At 43.2% G+C, this 21,898-nt stretch overlaps 1 protein-coding gene across 19 annotated transcripts in view; it reads left to right on the forward strand.

The window, feature by feature from the left end:
* Positions 1 to 21,898, forward strand: part of CBFA2T2 (CBFA2/RUNX1 partner transcriptional co-repressor 2) — a 155,458-nt gene that overhangs the window by 123,029 nt on the left and 10,531 nt on the right. For 11 of the 19 annotated variants that reach the window (XM_007474197.3, XM_016426773.2, XM_056811746.1 and 8 more), the window contains 6 exons: positions 812 to 901; positions 8,191 to 8,369; positions 11,405 to 11,655; positions 12,255 to 12,340; positions 18,063 to 18,258; positions 20,904 to 20,972. In XM_007474197.3, coding sequence (XP_007474259.1) covers positions 812 to 901; positions 8,191 to 8,369; positions 11,405 to 11,655; positions 12,255 to 12,340; positions 18,063 to 18,258; positions 20,904 to 20,972 — 871 coding nt within the window. The remainder of the gene's footprint in view (positions 1 to 811; positions 902 to 8,190; positions 8,370 to 11,404; positions 11,656 to 12,254; positions 12,341 to 18,062; positions 18,259 to 20,903; positions 20,973 to 21,898) is intronic. The other 8 variants (XM_016426772.2, XM_056811749.1, XM_056811747.1 and 5 more) reach the window with 1 other exon arrangement.

The raw sequence follows: 21,898 nt of genomic DNA on the forward strand, positions 1-21,898 counted from the left end.
TTTGATTCTCCCTGCAACTTGAGTGCCTTCTGCAATCAACCAGATATCTAAAGAGTGAAGAGTTAGATTTGGGGAGAGCATTCCCTTTTCCAAGGGAAAGCAAGGAAAATAGGAAGATGTAACTCTACTGAAGTGGATAGGCCTTTCCCCACTTTGTTATTGGAAAGCTTTGAAATCAAACCTTTTGCCTGACATTCAGAAAAGAAGGGAGGAGACAATATGTTTCTTTTGCTTCTCTATCCTTTGGGCTGAATTGTATGCTCAAGAAATGAAGGAAATAAGATTGGCCTTCTCTGAGTATTCCATTCAAACCTGTGATATGAGAAGGAACGCTTTGCTATGTTCTTCCCTTTGCCTCCTCTCCTCTTCCTCTGGTCCCTCCTCCTTTTCCTCCTCCTCTTCACCCCCTCTCTTTTCCTCTGAGTGTCTGGGAAAAGCCCATTTTTAAGAATGCTGCTTAGCACTGGCCACCCAAGTGTCCCGATGGCCTTGTTTGGGGACTGCCTCTGGGGCAGGGGACGACAGGGGGCAGGGGTGGGGGGTGGTGAGTCATCTGGCATCCACTCATCCCCTCAGGCAGTAGAGATGATCCTGCAGTGACATGTCTCTGTTCAGGCATGGAATTCTTGCCTCCTAAAGTGTCAAGGGGCGGCACTGTCTGACAGGACCTTTGAGGCAGCTGCGTGGTCTTAGAATCCTGCGATGTGGCCCAGCAGCAGTGGACAAAGGAGAATGGACAAAAGGAGCTTATTTGGTTTGGGGGTGGGGGGTTCCGAGTGTCCCCTTCCAACTCTTTCCTTCCTCTTTTCAGAACTCCACGGTGACCATTGAGGAATTCCATTGTAAGCTGCAAGAGGCCACCAACTTTCCTCTTCGTCCTTTTGTGATTCCATTCTTGAAGGTAATCAGATAAACCCTGGATACCCCAGGAACCAAGGCCAGTGCTCTGTGACCCTCCAAGCTGCCCACCTCCAGCCCCCATGCATTGATTTCCAGCTTCAAAGGTCTCAGCTTTTACAAGTTGTTCATCCTCCCAAAGCAGGTCCCAGCAGGCCTTTGGGAGGTGACAGACCAACCTCAGATTTCTTAATCACCCCTGCAGGGAGGAGGAGGAAGAGGAGGAAGAGGAGGAGGAGGGAGAAGTCACTTTTCTTTTAAACCATCAATTTAGAGCTTCCAAGGACCTTGGAGGTCACCTGGTCCAACCCCCTCATTTAAACAGGAGCGGAGGGCCACACTATGATTCCACCCCAGATTATAAGATGGTAGAGTGAGAGATGGGAGTGACTTCCAAGGTTAACCCCTTTTTTATAGTGGTGGAAAATGAGCATTGAAAAATGAAATGGCTTGCCCCAGGTTATTTGTGTCCAAGCCACCAAGATTTGAATCCCCATCCTCTGACTCAGTCTGATGCTCTCTTCCCCCTGTACCACCCTAGGGGGTAGCAACTGCTTCCAGATCAGACACAGGAAAGCCTTCAGCCCAAGTTCACTTGGGGTCTATAGGAACACGTGCCCCTTTCTTTTGTGGGGGGAGGCCTGGTAGCTGGAGGGATAGAGAAGGAAGGGCATTGGCACAGCTCCCCTCCTCCTCCCCACACCCCCTTCTCTGCAAGATGCAGAGATCTGAAGAAGCAGTGATTAGAGCTCCCAGGTAAGACCTTGGTGGAAGTTAGCAGGCAGGCCACCTAGGATCTGGCAATGGTGGCTGTTTCCAAAGGGGAAGCAAGTGAAAGAAGGAAACAAAATCCTGGTAGTCCTGCCCCAGGGGATGCTAGGAACAAGGAGAGGGAGACCTTTGCTCTAAATGAGCCAGGACATGACCCAGCTCCAGATTTTAGCTGTGATACTTTACCTTGCACCTCATCTTTAGCCAGCATGCTTAGCCCTCCACCCCCATAGGGAATTCCAAGTAGGCTCAGGCACATAGACCAGCTGCCCCCAGCTCCTTCCTCTGTGCCCTTTGGAGGTCTCTGCTGAGATTCCCACTTCCAGAAGGAAAAAAGAGGTGAGCCCCATCTGATCTCCTGTGGCTGCAACAACCACGATTACTAGCATGATTTGGGAGATGCCATCTGTTCCTCTTCCCTTTTGTTCTTTCCAAAGTGCTTGAGGGACCCCACTCAGAAGCAGCTGGGGGTGGAGGGTGAGCAAGGAGACGTTGGCAGTGGCCAGCTTTCCAAAGGGAAGACGACTGTCGGATCTCAGCTTTGGCTTCGAAGGCCTAGGGTGGCTACCCTACACCAATGTGGTCTTCACTGCTGGGATTTAGGAGTTTATGATATTTTGTAGAGTTTCTCCTACTCCTCCTTTACAATGATTGGTTGCTTCTTGCATCTGTAAATATACCTACCTGCAGCAACTCACCCCTGATTTTCTGGTTCTGATCTGATCTGGGTGAGCTAATAAGATCACCAAGCTTATTAGAACTATAAATAAGGTAGGTTCTGAGCCCAAGAATCTAAGGGTGGTTTAGTGCTCCTCTGTAGGATAAAGTACATGGATTTTATGCTATTTTTGATTACTCAAGCGGCTTTCCCCCCTAACTTTTATAGGAATGAGGAGGTGGAAATCTAGTAGATAATTGATATGATTTGGTCTGTGGCTTCTGGTTAAGTGAAATGTTGATTGTATTTGCTACTTAATGTATTATTTCAGAAGACTTTTTCACTCCTAGCCAAAAGAAGTGGGAAATAACAAGTTATAGGAAGAATTTAAAAATGCTAACTTTTCAATTTAGCTCACTTAGGGAGACAGTATTTCAAGTGAGAAGGGCCTGGCTCCTAAGAGAGTGGTAGTTTTAATTGATTAACTGTAAGATATTGGGCAGCTAGGTGGATCAGTGGAAAGGGAACTAGGTCTTGAGATAGGAGGGCCTGGGTTCAAGTACAGTGTCCAATCCTAGCTGTGTGACCCTGGGCAAGTCACTTAACCCCAGCTGCCCAACCCTTAGTGTTCTATTGCCTTCGAACCAATACTTAGTATCAATTCCAAAGAAGGAGGGTAAGGTTTAAAAAAAGTTATCGAATATGGATTACTTTATTGTCGTTGTCATCCCCAACCCAAACAGCTATAGTTATTCTGTCTCAACCAGGTTTGGATCTTGTGATTTCCTAGACATTCCATGAGACTCCCGAATCATAAAAGTATTCGCAGACTTATTATCCTAAGAAATAATTATAGTAGGTTTTTATCCATCAAAGAACAGGTTGAATACAGACAGAGCCCTCCCCACTCCCCTGACAAAATGCACAAGATCAGGCAAGCTCTTTCACAAAAAAAAAAAAATTGCTAATCCTGAGTGCCTGCTGTTCTTGTCCCTAGAACAGTGAGCCTGTCTCTGTAACTACTCTGCTTGGTCAGGCTCTCCTCCCTCCTCCATTCTGCTGTTTGGGCACAGCAGGAGGTACGGACATGGTGGCAGCTTTTTGGCATTGGGGCTGCTGTCAGTTTCTTTCAGCTCCAGACACTAATGAGGGTGCTGGGGTATTAACCCTTCGTGCAGAGCTGGCTACACGTGTTCATTCATGCCCTCTCCTGAGCCCATGGCTCAGCAGAGCAGTAGCAGGACTGACAGGCTGGCCCCAAGGAAGGAAGATGGGCCTTAAGTGCCCATTCTGAGCCATCCTAGCAGCATGACCCAGGCTGAGCCTCTACACTTCTCACCAAGCTAGGCTGTTCTTTCAGGCTGGGTTACAAACAGATCACCCATCTGCTTCAGAAGGGCCTTTCCACACCAATAAATTTGTGCAGAGGTGAAATCACAGGTCTTGACTACCCCCAACTCCTCAAAAAATATATATTAATCATTTCTTTTTAGGATGAAAGTCAGCTTTGATTTTTTTTTCACCATCTTAGAACTGATACTAAGGCAGAAGAGCAATTAGGACAAGGCAATTTGGATTAAGTGATTTGTCTAGAATCACACAGCTAGGAAGAATCTGAGGTTAGATTTGAACCCAGGTCCTCCCGACTCCAGGGCTGTCACTCCATCCACTACTACCCCCCTCCCCCAGCTGCCAATAATTCTTTTTTTCAGACTCAATTTGAGTTTAGACATGTATTAAAATACACACCACCTCTCCTCTACCCTCTTAGATGGGGGTTTTATAAACAGCAGCAAACTTTGCTTTTCATGTGCAAAGAACTCATAAAGTTGACATTTTAAATTCAGGTTATTAGAGTTCTAGCTAGGAATAGTCTTCAGGAACAGTTTTAGTCAAATTTGGAAGAAAGGGGAAAGGAAAAAAGAACAAGCATTTATATAGAGTCTACTATGAGCCAGGCATTGTGCTAAGTACTTTATAAATATCTCTAGTCCTCACAACCCTGCAAGGTAAATGTTACTCTTATCCCATTTTACAGATTCTGATAATAGCTAACATTTATATAGCATTTAGGATGTGCCAGACACTTTACAGGTATCTCTGATCTTCACAAAAATCCTGATAGGTTGGTGCTATTATTATCCCCATACTAAGTTAAGGAAAATTGCCCATAGTCACCAGATTTGAATCAAGGTCTTCCTGACTGCAGGCCCAGTACTCTATCCACTGTGTCTCCTGAATAAGATAACTACAGAATCATAGGATTTCAAAAGGATGGGACTGTAGGAGCCATCCAGGTAAGGTCCTTCAGGTGAAGAAACTGATTGAGAAAGATGAAGGGATTTGCTCAGAGTGGCAGAAATAGTTCATGGCAGAGAAAGGATTTGAACTCAGACCCTCAGACTCCCAACAAATCTAGGATTTTTCTCAACCATATGCTGTTTCTTATTTTCTTTGCTTGTAACCATCTCTAGAGGGAATAAGTATTCAATTAATAAATAAGATTAAAATGTGAATGCCAAGTAATTAAGGCTTTTCCTTTTGAAACATTAACTAAGGTGCCATCATTACCGATACTTCTAGGGCTTCTCTTTCTAATCAGTAGGGCAAGGTGCAAATTAGATGTCTGAGACTTTACCCACACTCCTCCTCTGCCCACTTCCTGCTAGTGGCCCCCCGTCCTTTCTGACCCTCAAGCCAAAAAGTTTGGGACACTCATTTCTTTCTTACTCTATAAATCTAACCTCATTAGTCTCCTTGGTTTCTCCCTTCCAAATGTGTTTTTTTTCCCTTCTCTAAAATAACTCCTTTAGAAAACTATATATCTCCTAGTGTTTCAACTGACATTTTAGAAATGCATGGAGAACTTAGTTAATGTCTTTCCAGGTAACACAAGTAAATATTAACAGAGCCAAAACTAGGACTTCTAACTCCAGTTCAGCACTTTTCCCACCATTCCATACTGCTTTGAAAACAGGCGAGAAAATACCAACTAGAATTAGCAAATGGGGAGTCCTGGTTGACAGAATCACAGATTTTAGAGATGCGGCAGCATTCCTGACAAATCGGGTCTCTTCTTAAACTTTTTTTTAAACCTTTACCATGTGTCTTAGAATCTATACTAAGTATCTGAACCACCTAAGTGCCCTTGCTTGAACTCTTTTGTGGTTGTGAAACTCATTTTTTTTCCCCACTGGACAGCCTTTTTTCTCACTCTTCTCCAGGCTGAACATCCCCAGTTCCTCCAACCACCAGCACTCCCTCACAGAAGAATATGGTTTCCGTTCCCCTTTCCTCTCTGGCCTTCCTAGATATTCTCTAGCTTATGAGTGTTCCTCCTAAATTAAGTGCAGCAGAGGCTGGCAGGACCATCCCCGTCTTTTACTCTGAACATTACCCTCATTTGTGAAGTCAGAAAGAATGTTTTTAGGTCCTGCCTCAGTTTCTGTTTCTCAGCAGACTGTGGTTTCCTCCTCTTCCTCCCCTCCCCCCCTTTGAACCCCCAGACTCTTGCAAGTGAGCTGTTCTCAAACCTCGGGTCCCCCCATCCTATATTCACGCATGTGGTGTTGTCAGTGCAGGACATCACATTGAAATTCGCTGTTCTACTTTCGTCTTGCTGTTTTCCTCTCCATCACTCCAGCCGCTGAGGTCACTCGAATCTTGGTTCTGTCATCCATCATCTCCACACACAGGATAAGCCATCTGTGCTTCCCCCCAAGCCATTGATAAAAATGCTGAATGGAACAGGGCCAAGGACAGACACTCACAGTCACCACTAGGGACTCCCTCCGAGTTGATCTCAGTCATTTAACTCTGTGTCATCAAAACTCCTTGAGTCCCATTGTTGTACAGTAATGGAAGCATGGCACAGGGGGCCCGAATCCCAGAATGCCAGAGCTTGAGAGAGAGGGGAAAGGGAGCACATTTTACCTCTCAGACATTGAAATCCTCATCTGTAGCCTTGTTCCCTCCAGTGAGGTAGACTGCAGCCCTTCCTGTGAGAGGCTTGTTCACGGAAGGGACATGCTTTACATATTATTATATCTATTATTATTGCATTATCTTTACACTCTAGAGTGCCCTTCGTCCTGGTGGTCCCTTCCTCTGATTGGTTGGTTCCTCCTACATCCTTCCCAGCCAGAAAAGGACTTTTTCCAGTCATTCACCACACCTTTCTATCTTTCTTTTGGGGGGTGCTCTTCCCCTATTAGAATGTAAGCTCCTTGAGGGCAGGAACTCATTTTGTGCTTAATAAAGTGCCTGGCACACTGTAAGCACTTAATGAATGCTTGTTGACTTTAAGATCGCTTTTATGGATTATAAGGGGCCTGAATTCCTTCAGAGTGATTGTTTGGACTGAGTTCTTAGCTCCTAGCAAAGCCCTTTGTGGGATGTTATTAGGCTCTGTAGTCTCAGCTAGCCATAAGCCTCGCTCCTGACCAGAGAAAGCCCCCAGAGAGAAACACTAGTATCCTATAATATATTCCCTTGAATGCTTTAAAAAAAAAAAAGCTTCAGCAGCTATGAATAATAGGAGAAAGATCACCAGACTGGGAGCCAGGGTATCTAGGTTCTAATCTCAGCTCTGAAACTTACTGTGTAGCCCTGGGTAAATCACTTCCTCCCTTTTGACTTTGGTGGGGAAAGGGGAAGGAGGGAATCCGACCAGATGATCCCTAAGTGCCTCCCAAGTCTCAAATGATAGAGCTGCCATCTCATCTTGACAGCAAGAGTTTGCTTTTGGAGGAGTTGAGGTAGAAGGGCCAGCGCCCGAGAAATGGTCTCTTCTCATGTTAGAATCACTACTGGGGACAGCTGGGTAGCTCAGTGAATTGATAGCCAGGCCTAGAGACAGGAGGTCCTGGGTTCAAATGTGGCCTCAGACACTTCCTAGCTGTGTGACCCTGGGCAAGTCACTTGACCCCCATTGCCTAGCCCTCACCACTCTCCTGCCTTGGAACCAATACATGGTATTGATTCTAAGACAAAAGGTAAGGGTTTAAAAAGAAGAAAATCCCTGACAAGATCACAAAGACTAGGACATGACTGAAAAAAAAGGATAATAATGTCACTTGCCTGGTGTTATTGTGAGGATCTAATGAGATAATTTTACAAGGGCTTTGGCAACCATAAAGCTCTAGACAATTTTAATTTAATTATCTAGCAATTTTAGTTATTATTCTCAAGAAGAAGATCCCCGTTTCCCATCAGATCTGAGTTCTTGCTGCCCACCAAGATTCCTGATTCCCATGTGCTAAAAGCTAGCATTTTCTAACAAATCAAAGATCCTAGTATTTCCCTTCATATATAATAAACATAGAGGTCAGTGCCAGGGGATGGAGAAACTGTCTCTTTCAGTATCACATGGCCTTGGTCTTTTTCTAAGTGCTTGATCATGCCTTTCCACTATTTTAGTGTTAAAAGATTGCATTTTGAAATTCTAAATAAAATAGAGCATCTCACCAAAAAGAAAAGAAAGCTGCTAACTTGACAGATGATCACCTTCATTAGGAAGAGCAGGGGATTCAGTGGTTAGCACCAAACCTAACTTTTCTCATGCTTGGAGGCCCTTGCTGAGTTAGGAGTCCATCTTCCCATGACATCTGGGCCTCACTGAGGCTATCCTAGCTCCGTCCACCCTCCAAATATCCTTGTTTCCCAGGAGGGGCTTAAACATAAGATGATGGAGGTGATGATGCTTTGAGCTGGTAGGAAGACATTTTTCTCTGTCCTATGAGGAGTTAAAGACCGGAAGGGAAGAAAGAGGTCTTTTCCTTCATGTCCAAGAGGAAGCCACAGATGCCAGAAAGCCAGTGGCACAGTCTCAGGGAACTGTCATCTCATTGTTTCTTCTGTTCCAGGCCAACCTGCCCCTGCTACAGAGGGAGCTGCTGCATTGTGCTCGGGCAGCCAAGCAGACCCCTTCGCAGTACCTGGCCCAGCACGAACACCTTTTGCTGAACACCAACACCTCCCCAGCTGACTCTGCAGAGCTACTCATGGAGGTACACGGAAATGGCAAGAGGCACAGCCCTGACAGGTAAAAGTGTAAACTCTTTTCTCCTCCTTTTTCTCCTATTTTCGTTTCAGCAGATTCCCTTTGCCCTGTGCCCTCCTCACCTCTGCCTCCTGGCTTCTTTCAAGTCCCAGCTAAAATCTCCCCTTCTACAGGAAACCTTCCCTGATTCCAGTGCCTTTTCTTTGTTGGTTATCTCTAATTTACCTTGAATACTGCTTGTTTGTTGCCTCCCCCATTCCACTGTGAGCTTATTAAGGACAGAGACTCTTTTGCCTTTCTTTGTAACTTCCTGTATTTATTTAGCACAATAATAGACAATAGTAGCCACCCGGTAAATATTTATTGACTGGCTGAGCATCAAGCAGTTCTCTAAGATTATAAGTCTAGAGGTTGTGATCTGAAGTTTCCGAATCTTACATTATAAAGATAATAGTTGTGGAAGTAGCATTTAGATATCCAGCTGAAAGGGACTGCAAAAGGTCATCTTGACCACCCTTAATTCTGCACATGAGAAAGTAGTCCTAGAGAAGTTCTGTGACTCACATGAATGGTATAGTCAAGATTTGAACCCAAATACTCAGTTTCCACATTCAGCACCGTCCTTGTCCTGTCTTTGTTCAAGAATTCTTTGAAGTATTTAGAGAATCAATGCTTGCGACAGCAAGGTGGCATAGTTAGAAAGCCAGGTCAAGAATTAGGAGGACCAGAGTTCCAATCTGGCCTCAGCCATTCAGTGTGGAGTCATTTAACCCTGTTTGCCTAGACCTAACCTGGGTGAGTCACTTAACTTCATTTACCTAGCCTTTGCACTTCTGTCTTAGAATTAATACTAAGACAGAAAGAAAGGATTAAAAAAAGTTAACACTCATAACTTTTGAAACCATTGTTTATGGCATGTGGTAATCCCATCAAAATGTTAAAGCCTGTGGAAACTACCTCCATTATCAGTTCATCCACGGATAACTTAAGAGTGTTAGAGAGTTGCCTGAGGCTCAGAGTTTAAGGCCAAAGTTTTAAATCAGTGGTGGTCTTTTATTTTACTTATATAGAACTTTTTTGTCAACATTTGATTTATTTTAAAATTCAAAGTCTAGGAAATTAGATGATAGATAGATATAGATATAAAAAATAAGTATTCCAAGTAAAATCATTTCTATTATTTATTGCTTGATTTGCTTTTTTAAATATTATAAAATTCAACATGACACTTTCAAATCTATCCTAACTCTTTTTGGCTTCCCTCCTGTTCTATTGTATGAGTATTAAAAACATCCAACTATTTCCTTCCATTCCCTTTTTTTGTGTGTGGGAGGATGGAAGGGCAATCCTATTCCTAGTTTCTATCCAAATGGCAAATGTCCCCACAAAGAAAAAAATGAAAAAGAAAACAACAAAAATTGGAAACAAAAGCATAAATATCTACAGTCCATCCCCTTTTGGTTAGGAAAACAGGTAGCCTAGATCTTCTGTGTTACTCCTCTGGAAGAGTGGTTGGTCATCATAATTATCAGAGTTGTGGCATCTTCCTTCTTGGTTTTTAGCAATGTTGTTATTGTTGTTACTAATAATTATTATTTCCTTAACATTATTCCATTCTCTCTTCATCAGTTCATAGAACTTTTCTGAGTTTTCAGTGAAATTGTCTATCTTTGAAAGCATATATCCGTGTTGGCAAACCTATGGAACCCTTGCCAGAAGGGGCTGCTCCCTTCCCCCCTCTCCACATGCACTTATAAAGATATTTCCCTCATCACGTGCCCCACTTCCCAGCAGTCCAAGGGGAGCACTTTCTCCCTCCCCTGACTGAGTTAAGGCAGGGGGCTCACATGTGGCATGAAGGTCGTGTTTGGGCACTTGGTCTCTAAAGTTCACCATCTCTGGCATATATGTTCAGTTCCATTCATAGACATTATTTGTTTTTGCCATTGCCCTATAGTAGGGCATCACCCCTCAGTATCAAATTCCTTGCCAAAACAAAAGGAGCTGTTACAAATATTTTTGTATCCTTGGTTTCTTTCCTTTTATCTTTAACTTAAAGGAATATACTCCACCCCACCCTCCAACCCCTCAGTCACTGAGTCAAAGGGTATTAGTACTTACATAGCATTCTAAGATTTTGCAAAGCATTTACATAAATTGTCTCATTTGGTCTTGTTAACAATTTTCAGATGGGGAAACTAAGACAAAGAATGACTTGCTTGGTCACAGAGCTATTAAGTACCTGAGACAGGATTTTAACTTGAGTTTTCCCAACTCCAAACCCAGTATTGTATCTTCTGTACCATTTGCCTAGGCTATTTATATGATGTTGTTTGGTTATTAACATTTCTCTAGCTTTGTTTCTGTTTGGCTTTAGATATGTTTACTTAACTGATAAAATAATGCCTTGTTGCAGGTAAGATTTGGGCTTGATGCCTTCATAATTTGATTCAAGAAACCAATAAATTCCTACTACAATCATGGGCACAGTAATAAACTGAGGATACAAATAAGAAAAAGAGACAGTGCCTGTCCTCAAGGGGCTTTCAAACTAGTGGGGGAAGACACACACCAAAGGAAGCTGAGAGTAGCAGTGGGTTAGGTTGGGGGGTGCCTCAGATCAGGTTTCTCTACCGTGGGGGTATGTTGTTCTATGGCATGGAGAAAGGTGGTGAGTCTTCTATAAAAGAGCTTTAGGAGGAGTTTGGTTGCTCCATTCTCTACTTATCCACTCAGAGGGCTGAGTTGAAAAGGTAGAGAGTGTATCCCAACCAATCATTTTTTTAAAATTTGCCTTTCATTTTAGAATCAATACTATGTATTAATGCCAAGGCAGAAGATTGGTAAGGGCTAGTCAATGGGGGTTAAGTGACTTGCCCAGGGTCACACAGCTAGGAAGTGTCTGAGGCCAGATTTGAACCCAGAACTTCTCATCTCTAGCTGACTCTCAATACACTGGACCCTTCAGTCTGAGTCATTCTTCATGATGAGATTTCAGCTTATCGCAGGAGGATGGAAGTGGGGTGGGATCGCCTCTTATTTTTGCACAGTCAATAGCTCTTTTGGTTTTCTCTCAGAAGAGAAGACAGCTTTGAGAGAGAACCTGTTCTCCCCGAGCCTCCCGCCAAGAGAGTATGCACCATCAGCCCTGCTCCCCGCCACAGCCCTGCTCTCTCCATGCCCATCATTACCCCTGCCCAGTTCCATCCTACTCCGCCCCCTCTCCAGCATTACACCTTGGAAGACTTTACCACTAACCAACTGTACGGCAGAGAAGCCCCCAAGGCTCCAGAACCCCGGGAAGTGCGGGAGCACCGTCAAGGACTGGGTAAGCCGAATGTTCCTTTCCCTCTCTAGAGTGCTCTATCGAGCGGTCATGAGGCCTGAGCCTATCCCACTTCCAACCCAAGACCATTCTAAGCAGTGACCCATACAGGAAGGCTCTATTATTATCCATCCTCCAGAGAGAACACCAAGCTGGGGAGCAGGAGAGTAGCAATAGAATGAGAGGAGTTGGGGAGGGCAGGCACTCATCTAGAATTTAGCCTTAACCCCAAGTGACCCTGAGGAATTGTCATTTGTCTAAGATTATAAGTCTAGAGTTTGTGAGGTATCAGAAGCAAGACATAAACTCTGGTCTTCCTAACCCCCAGAAGGAAACTAAGTGGCTCAGCAAATAGAGTGATGGGCCTAAAGTCAGGAAGACCTGAGTTCAAGACTGGGCTAAGACATTTCCCAGCTGTGTGACCCTGGGCAAGTCACTTAATCCCTTTTGCCTAGCCCTTGCCCTTTTGTCTTAGAGTTGTTACTAAGGCAGAAGGTAAGGTTTTTGGTTTTTGTTTGTTTTTTTTAAATATATTTTTTAAAAACTGAGGGCCTTTCCCAACATTTCCCTCCTAATGACAGAAAATATCTCATTTTGCACAGGTATAAATGGAGGATACCAGGAGGAGCTGGTGGACCACCGTTTGACAGAGAGAGAATGGGCTGATGAATGGAAACATCTTGATCATGTAAGAATCTAAGACAAAGATATTTCATTTCCCAGAGCACCTAGGGTTGTGATGGTGAACCTTTGGCACATATGCCAGAGATGGCATGAAGAAAGATCTTTCTGTGGGTGCCTGTGCTGTTACCTCCCCTAGTTGTTACTAGAAAGACAGGGGGACTCAGGCAGAGCTGTTCCCCTCCCTCACCACACTCCCCACCCCTCTGCCCAGCAGCCCAGTCAATGGAAGGACTTACATCCTGCACTATCTGGGGTAAAGTGAGGGGTAGAGGGTAGAAGAGGGTGTAGCACTTGGACTGACGGGGGTGGGGGGGTGGCCACAGCACAGCACGAGTTCTCTAAAAGCTTTGCCATCACTGGCCATGGGGCTCTATCCAGCAAAACAGAGCTTTTGGACCACTCTGCTTTCTTGTTTTAGCATCAACCCTGGTTAATAAGATACACGTACACAATGAGGCAGAGGGTAAAGATGGAGAAATTGGGAGTTAATGCAGTAGATCACCATAGTTCCCTTATCTCACCTTAGAAGACAGGGATTTGAATTCATAAAGACATGGGGCAGAAAAACTAGAATCAAGGAGCACTAGCACTGGGACTAGAAAAGAACTTGGAGATCATCCATTCCAGCCCCTTTGTGCCTCAGGTGGTAAAATGAAGGTCATTGAAGGGAAAGAACCTGCCCTGTATCACACAGTGATTTAGTGGCAATCGTGTTAAAAGGAATGGAAAGAAATTCAAAAGTAGAAAATTTTGAATTAATCTTATCCTTTTAAAACCCCAAACTCATTTACACAAATAAAATGAGATTTAAACAATTGGAAAAACATGAATTGCTCATGGTTAGAATGAGCTAATATAATTAAAATGACAATCCTACCTAAATCAATTTACTTATTCAGTGCCATACCAATCAAACTAATAAAAAATTATTTCATAGAACTAGAAAAATAATAACAAAATTCATCTGGAAGAATAAAAACCCAAGCTTATATATTGTTGAAGCATGTATTGAGGACATTAAATCATAGATTTAGAGCATATCTAGGTCAATTCCCTCATTTTGCAGATAAAGAAACTGAGGCCCTGGGGAGAAGGAAGGAAGGAAGGAAGGAAGGAAGGAAGAAAGAAAGAGAGGAAGAAAGAAAGAAAGAGAGAGAAAGATAGATAGATAGATAGATAGATAGATAGATAGATAGATAGATAGATAGATAGATAGATAGATAGATAGATAGATAGATTTATTAATTAAGTACCTACTATGGCTCAGGCACCGGGCTAAACACTTTACAAATCTGATCTCATTTGATCCTCACAATAACCCTGGGAGGCAGGTGCTTTTGTTGGCCGTATTTTACAGTTGAAGAAATTGAGGCAGACAGAGATTAAATTACTTTCCCCAGGTCATACTGCTAGTAAATGTCTGAGGCCAGATTTGGACCTAAGCCTCCTTGCTATAGGCCCAGGTCTACTTTCCCACTCAAGGGTACCTGACTAAGGTTGAATTTGAACCCAGGCTTTCTAACTTCAGGTCAGAGACAGTGCCCTTTGGGTCAATTAGTGTGTGAGAAGTATCCTGTTATTATTGCTCCAGAGAATATGAGGGTAGCATCTGAGGGGACATAATTTCTCCATCTCATCATAATTTGAGTTTAAAGAAAGATGGGGGGGGGCAGCTGGGGAGCTCAGTGGATTGAGAGCCAGGACTAAAGAAGGGGGGTCCTAGGTTCAAATCTGGATGCAGACACTTCCCAGCTGTGTGACCCCTTACCACTCTTCTGCCTTGGAACCAATGCACAGTATTGATTCCAAGATGGAAGGTATGGGGAAAGAAAGGATGGATGGATGGATGGATGGATGGATGGATGGATGGATGGATGGATGTTGGGATGGTTGATAAAGATCCAGAGACAGGCCCCAAGAATGAACCCTTGAAAGAAAGATTAAAGGAGTTAGAGAGGATTTCATTGATAAACCTGATGTCTTAGAATGAATCCTATGTCTTGGTTCCAAAGCAGAAGTGCAGTAAAGACTAGGCAATGAGGGTTGAGTGACTTGTCCAGGGTCACACAGGACCTCCCAGCCTGGCAATATCCACTGAGCCACCTGGCATCCCCTAATGTTTTTCATTTGTGGGTGACCCACTATGAAGAGTGCCCACACCCAAAGAGAGTTTAGTGATGTAATTAAATAAAGTTCAAAATACTGTTAACCCAATGAACAGTCATTATCTAGTGGTAGTCTCTCGGTGATCAAGTATGACTACACAGTCATTATACTGTGCCTGGTGATTAAGTGTAAATGGTCATCGGTCCTTAGTGTGAACCCTTAGTCCACTGGACTTTCACCCAACTAAACTAAGCATTTTTTAGATTTGCAGAAGAGGAGGAAAAGCAAAACCTGGTCAGAGAAGGAAGCTGCTTTGTAGTCCCTCTGAAAACCCCTGGGCTCTTGTGCATCCCACATGTCTATGCTTCTCCCCATGGATGCACATTTATTCATTCATTCACTTAATAAACTTTTATCCAGTGCCTGCTATATTCCAGGCACTGTGCTAGATGCTGGGGATACAAAGACAAAAGTGAAAAGGGAACCTTGTCCCCAGGGGGCTTATATTCTACTGAAAGGGCATTTTTTCCTCTTTAGGTTCCAGCTTCTTCATCAATAAGCATTTATTAAGTACTTGCTGTTTACAAAAGGGGGATGTCAAACTAAATGATAATCAGTATCCCTTCCAACTCTAACATTTTGAGGTTCTGTGGGTAGTGGGAACTCTGGGTCAAGCCTCTCCCAGTCCTCACCTCCTTTTATTGTGGTGACTACGGGGCTGAATTGCAGTCAGGAAATGAGTTTGAATCTTGTCTCAGACATTTACTGTGAAAGTCATTTAAGTTTCCTAGCCTTCATTTTCTCATCTATAAAATGGGGATAATAAAAGTACCTATTTCACTGGATTGTTGGGAGCTAAAATGAGATTACATATGTAAAAGTGCTTAGTAGACCTTAAGGCATTCTGGAAATGTTAGCCATCATTTGCCTAAATATCTTATAAACTTATTCACAATGTGGTGTTAGCAGCTAAAAAACCTGTGGTCCTCTGCCTGCCTTCATAGACCCATCACCCAGGTGTTCCAGGACTCCTTAGTGATTATCACTGAAGGCCAGGACAAGGAAGATGGATGGAGAGGTCAGACAGATGTTAAATTCAGGGCAGGAGACTTTGTACCTTTCTAATAGGAGTCTTCTGCTTTGTTAAAAAGGGAAGGTTGAACAAAGAATCTGCAACACCAAGACAGGAAGGTCAGACGAAAGCAGAGAACTGCAAAAAATGGGGATAAAAGTCTGTTCCCTACTAGGAAGACTTAGCAGCCATTCCCATTTTAATAGGAAATGGAGCAACTTTCTTCCTGGTACTCAACTGAAATTATTGAAAGGTTAGAGGTTGGATCATGGAATAGAACAAGAGGGAATGACTTGGGATCATGGGACATAACTGTTGGGCAGCATCTTGGAGAAGAGGAAAGACTCATTAGACTTAGAACCAGGAGAACCCCAGGTTTGAAATCCAACCCCAACATCCTTTTTTGTGTCTACTGGCAAATCACTTATCTTCTCGAAACCTCACTTTAGTTCCTTTATTTGTTTGTTTTTTAATTTTTATTAATTTATTTGTTAGTTGGTTACATGAAAATTCCCAGTTACCCACCCCCTCTCTCCCCTCCCCACACCATAGAAGACATCACCCAACACCCAACCCCCCTTACTCCATATTACCTCCTTCTCTTACATCTTTCTTCCTCCTGGCTACTTCCCTACTGCCTGCAAAGATGTTCTCCCCTGGATCTCACCATCACCCACAAATGCACCAATTCTGTGTTCATGAACTCTTGAATGTCCTTATCTGAGCTACTCTGTTGTCATTCCTCTTCTCCCTCTTCCTTGCAACCCCAAACTCATCCACACTATGGCCTTTTACCCCTTGACCCTTCAGTTCTCACCCAGGCCGTCACTCCTGCACTGGCTGCTCTCTTTTTCCTTCCCCTTCTTGACCCCTTAGTGAACCAGTTCAACCCTACACTGTGTTCTCTTGTGTCCCCTTGCCCCCTAGCATGTTGCCAGTTTTCCCTTGCCAAACCTTAGCTTTGGATCACTCCCACCATCTGCTGCCTTCCCTCCTACACACTTGCTGCTAAATGAAGCTGGAGAAAATCATGAAACCATGCTGACTACATCCACTACAAATGTATGTTACATAACCTCAGGTGGGCACTCACCAGTGCTAGGCAATCCTTTTACACCTCCCTAATTAGCTCATTATCCCACTCAACACAGCAGCTCTTCCAAACCATTTCATCTGTCATCCATCCTTAGCTGTAAAAATCTTGCCTCATATTTTACTGAAAAGTTAAAACCATACACCCAGAACTCCCTCTTCTCTCCTCCTTACCTCACATCATCCAAATGCCCTTCTGCCATGATCTCCTTCACCCTTTCTCAGTGTGAAGAGTAATTGATGATAGAAAGACTTGGCTGCTCTGATCAAGATAATGATCTAGGACAATTCCAAAGGACCCATGAGGAAAGGTGTTCTCTACCTCCAGAGAGAGAACTGATGAGTCTTGAGTGCTAATTGAAGTATAATTTTCTCACTTTATTTTTCTTTAAAATATGGCTAATATGGAAATATATTTTGCGTTATTTCATGTATATAATTCTTTTACTAGTAATACTTTTATTATTTCCTGTAATGATAAAACAAGGAAGTAAAAGTTCTCTTTTCAGTGTGTGCCAGAGTTAAGTGAATTCACATGTATAATTGATATCTCAGTGGGTATTGGAGGAAGGGAGAGAATTTGAAACTCAGAATTTAACAAAGAAAAGAATGCTAAAAATGAATAATAAATTAAAATGTTTTAGAAAAATAAGAAAGGTGGCTCTTCTCCATGACAATGCTAATTCCTTCCTATCTTTACCCCTCTAATCCTCAACTCTCTTATTTTCTATCCCTTTCTGTTTACTGGCTATTTCCCTACTGTTTACAATAACACCCATGTCTCACTTGTCACTACAAAACGCTTGTCTGATCCCTCTATCTATAATACCATATCTGGATAACTTTTTAAAAATTTTTCTCTGACCTCCTTAAAATATTTACAATGAGTGCTTCCCCACTAACTTTCCTCACTCTCTTCTTAACTCTACAGTCCAGCTTACAGCCTAATCTTTCAACTGAAAAATGTTCCCTCCAAAGTTACTTATGATCTCTTAATTGCTGAGTCTAACGGCTTTTTCTCACTTCTCATCCTTCTTGACCATTCTACAGCCTTTAACACTCAGTTATCCTCTTCCCCGTAATACACTGTCTCCTCTAAGTTTTATTGACCCTACTCTCTTCTGGTTCCCCTCCTACCCATACTGTCTCTCTCTCTCACATACACACCCGTAGCTCCCCCAGATTCAGTCTGTTGCCAAGTCTTGTTAATTTTACCTTCACAACCTCCTTCTTTTGTCCAACACTATGACCACCCAGGTGAACACTTTTGCTGGCTGCCCTTAGTGCCTGGAATGCTCTTCTTCCTCACCTCTCCACTAGCTCCCTTTGAAGGAGTCTTGAGTTTAGGCTGTAATTCCACCTTCAAGAAGTCTTTTCCAATCCTCCTTAATTCTAGTTCCTTCCTTCTTTTAATTACCACCAATTTATCCTGGGTCTGATATGCTCTCATTCCCAGGCTCTGAACTGCATCATGGAGATGGTGGAGAAAACCCGCCGTTCCATGGCTGTCCTACGACGATGCCAGGAAACTGATCGGGAGGAACTCAACTTTTGGAAGAGGCGATGCAATGAGAACGCAGAGACCAGGAAAGCTCCTGGTGATCTGATCCCCAGGCAGCACAGCCCAGGAAGCTCAGACTCACTCAGCAATGGTAAGTAAAGTCACCAGATATACACACACACATCCTTCTGTGGCTCCCACTTTACAGGGCTGGAAAGGTTCTTTTGGTAGTTTTTTTTTGTTTGTTTTGTTATGGTGGTGGATTGTTTTTTGTGTTGGGCTTTTTGATTGTTTGTTTGTTTTGTTTTGTAGAAAATTTGGGTAAGTGACCTGTAAAATATTTCTCTATTTTTTGTTGCTTGGACCCTGGAATATGCTTCCAGTTATCCTTAGAGAAGAATGTAAAAGCTTACTTCGTTGCGAATTTGAGCTTTTTTTTTTTTTAACCCTCACCTTCCACCTTAGAATCAATACTGTGTACTGGTTCCATGGCAGAAGAACTTTAAGGGCTAGGCAATGGAGGTTAAGTGACTTGCCCAAGATCACACAGATAGGAAGTGTGTGGGGCCAGTTTTGGACCCAGGACCTCCTGTCTCTAGGCCTGGCTTTCCTTTCATTGAGCCACCTAGCCTCTGACTTTCTTCTTTATCATGTGGTTCCTGCCCAGAACCCCAAACTCAAGACTAGTCTTCTTAGGTTTTTTTGTTCAGCTACTTCCAGAGTTGAATGGGCTTTAAAGGAAAGCCTGAAGAGATTTTCTACTCATCATTTTATAACATTTTTCTCAAGCAGGGAAAATATCTTCAGACTCCCTGCCCCATCCCTTGCACTTTTGCTCTTCCTTCCTCATCACCATAAAAGAGAGGGACACATACACCCACTTTGGAAAGGTGCAGTATTTATAAGATGGAGATGACTTGTACCTGTTCCTATGGGTATCCAGAAGTTCAAATGGTGCTTTAAGAACCAACCTTAGAGACAACAGAATGACTTTCCCCATGCTAAGGGAGAAATTGTTTCAATTTAATGTTACCTAGAATGTGCCATTCTGAGAAAGTGCTTGTGGATGGGATCACTACTCTAAGAATAACAGCAAAGAGAAAGAGAAAAGATCTCAGCCACCCCAGTGGTTTTCCCTCCAGTCCCTGGACCCGTGGGCCTTTAACTACTTGCTGTAGTCTCCTTTAATATTTGTCTCCAGTTGTGAAGGCTGGCCCTGAACCTCAAGTTTAGGAAGCACCTTGAATCTGGCTTCAGACACTTCCTAGCTGTGTGATCCTGGGCAAGTCACTTAAACCTGATTGCCTAGCTTTTGTCATTCTTCTGTCTTAGAACTGATATTAAGACAGAAGGTAATGAATTTAAAAAAAAAAGGAAGTACCTTAGCCTTGCTAGACTTTTTTATTCCTTTCTGGCAAGTGTTCACAGACTTGTAGAAGGAAGAAAAAGATCTGAGGGAAGCTGATCCTAAGCATCTAGTTTATGGTCCCTCTTCAGAAGGTACCAGCCACCTCTTTTCTTCCTTCATCCAGGGCTTTGTCATATATGTATGTATGTGTGTGTGTGTATGTATGTATGTATGTATATGTATATATGAGCATATATTAATATTATACATATATTCCCTTTACCTTCCATCAGAATTAATATTATGCATTGATTCTAAGATAAGAGCAATAATATAGGGTATAGGCAATGGAACTTAAGTGACTCATAAGCCAGTATCTGAGTCCAAATTTGAACACAAGACCTCCCCTCTCTAAGTCTGGCTCTTAATTCACTGAACCACCCAGCTGTACCCCCAAAGCCAGAGCTCTTTCTATAGCATCACTTCTGCTCCTAAAGGAAACACCTACAGGTTTTCGGTTAACACTCAATTTCTAAACCCTTGTCATACATGTCTGACAAACCAGCACTACAGTTTTGCAAGAATTCTGGAGATAATTCCTTAGTTCCTCCTTTCTTGGACCAGCTTCAGTCAAAATAAATCCTCATAGATTCTTTTTTTTTTTAATGGATGAGCCAGTTTAGTTTGATTCACCAAACACATATTAAGTGCCTGCAACATACTCAACCCAGCTGTTCTCTCCTTGGTTGTTTAAGCACAAATCCATGATAGCCTGACTGACCACAAATGATCATCATGACTTCTGTATATCCATCATCTTTACATGGGTCCTGGTGCTTTGGAGCCCATCATAATGGGAGCATTCAGGAAACCCTCTGGTGGGATTGGTGCTTCTTTCTTACCTCATCAGAGATGCCCCATGCCACATCCAGACCTCTTTCCACTATTCTATTATGCTGCCTTAGTAAAAAATGTGTTTTCTTGACACTTACCTAATTCTTTCATCCATTTGCAAAGCTTTATTATTTTAGATTTATAGTATTAACTATTTCTTAAGATGTGACCTGAATCTCTAAGCATTAGATTCTCTCTCTCTCTCTCTCTCTCTCTCTCTCTCTCTCTCTCTCTCTCTCTCTCTCTCTCTCTCTCTCTCTCTCTCTCTCCTCTTTCTCCCTCTCTCCCCCTCTCTGTCTTTCCTTTCCCTGTCCCTCCCTCTGTCTCTATCTTTGTCTCTCTCTCTTTCGTCTTTCCCTTTTCTCCCTTTCTCTCCCTCTGCCTTGCTCTTTGTTTCTCCTTTTTTTCTCTCTCTTCCTCCATACCTGTCCCTCCCTCTCTCTTCCATTTCTCTTTTCTTTGTTCCCACCATCCCCTTCCAAGAGAGTCTCAGTGCATGGGGTGGGATTTGGGCCCCTCTGATGATACCATTCTATTTCCCCCTCTCCCTGCAGATTCCCAGCGTGAGTTCAATGGCAGGTCAGCCACAGGCTATGTCACTGAAGATATCTGGAAGAAAGCTGGTAAGTGCATGTGTCTGCCAGAGCGTTATGGCAATTCCCTCTAACTTGAGTGATTCTACTTGGAAGAAAGCATTTGACCTTGTCTGCAAATGTAGACCAATCTTGGCCATCTGCTGTCCTATGGGTTTTATTCTGTATTCTTTTATCCTGGTTTTTGGTTGGCCAATCATAGAGAGGAAACAGACCCAGAGAGGGGAAGGCACTAGCCCCAAGGTCATTCCTCAAGTCAGCAGCAGAGAGATAGTTTCCAGGGTTCTTTCCACTGACCAAATGCTGCCTCTTCTTTTTTCCTTTTTCTCCCATCCCAGCCTCCTCCTGCCTTACCTTGTCATCCCTAAACCCTGATTATCTTTTCCTGACACGGCCCCATCACCTCTACCCAACCACAGCCTCCTGGGAGTAACTCAGTTCATTCCCTTTGGCCAAATGGACTACAAAGAAAAGTTTCATTAGCCCACTCCTAACAGAATCCAGTTTCCTAGGCCCATCTGCCTTTCCATCTTTAGTGACCCACATCGCTCCCTCTGTTTCTGGCTTCTATTCATCTATCTTAGTCACTGGCCCACCCTCCCATAACCCTAGCCATACCCTTCCTTAAAAACCCTGACACCCCTTTCTTTATCTTTTTCCTCCTCTCTTATTTACAAGGCTCTAATATAACCTGAAAACATCTTCACAAAACTTCTGTCTTAGCCTCCTATTTCTGCCTACTTCATTCAGGCTCATTAACCCCTCTAAAACAACCCTATCACTGCCCTACTCAAGAACCCAGATTGGCTCCCTATTTACCTCCTCTCCAGACAAGATCATGGTCTCTTAATTCTCATTCATTCAAACATACATATACAAAACCTACTCATTCTTGTCTTTCTGCCTTTGCTCATATTCTGCTTTTCTCTGCCCAAAGTTCTGTCTCCCAACCATAC

The sequence above is a fragment of the Monodelphis domestica genome, chromosome 1, assembly GCF_027887165.1.
Source record: "Monodelphis domestica isolate mMonDom1 chromosome 1, mMonDom1.pri, whole genome shotgun sequence".
In the NCBI taxonomy this organism is placed as follows: Eukaryota; Metazoa; Chordata; class Mammalia; order Didelphimorphia; family Didelphidae; genus Monodelphis; species Monodelphis domestica.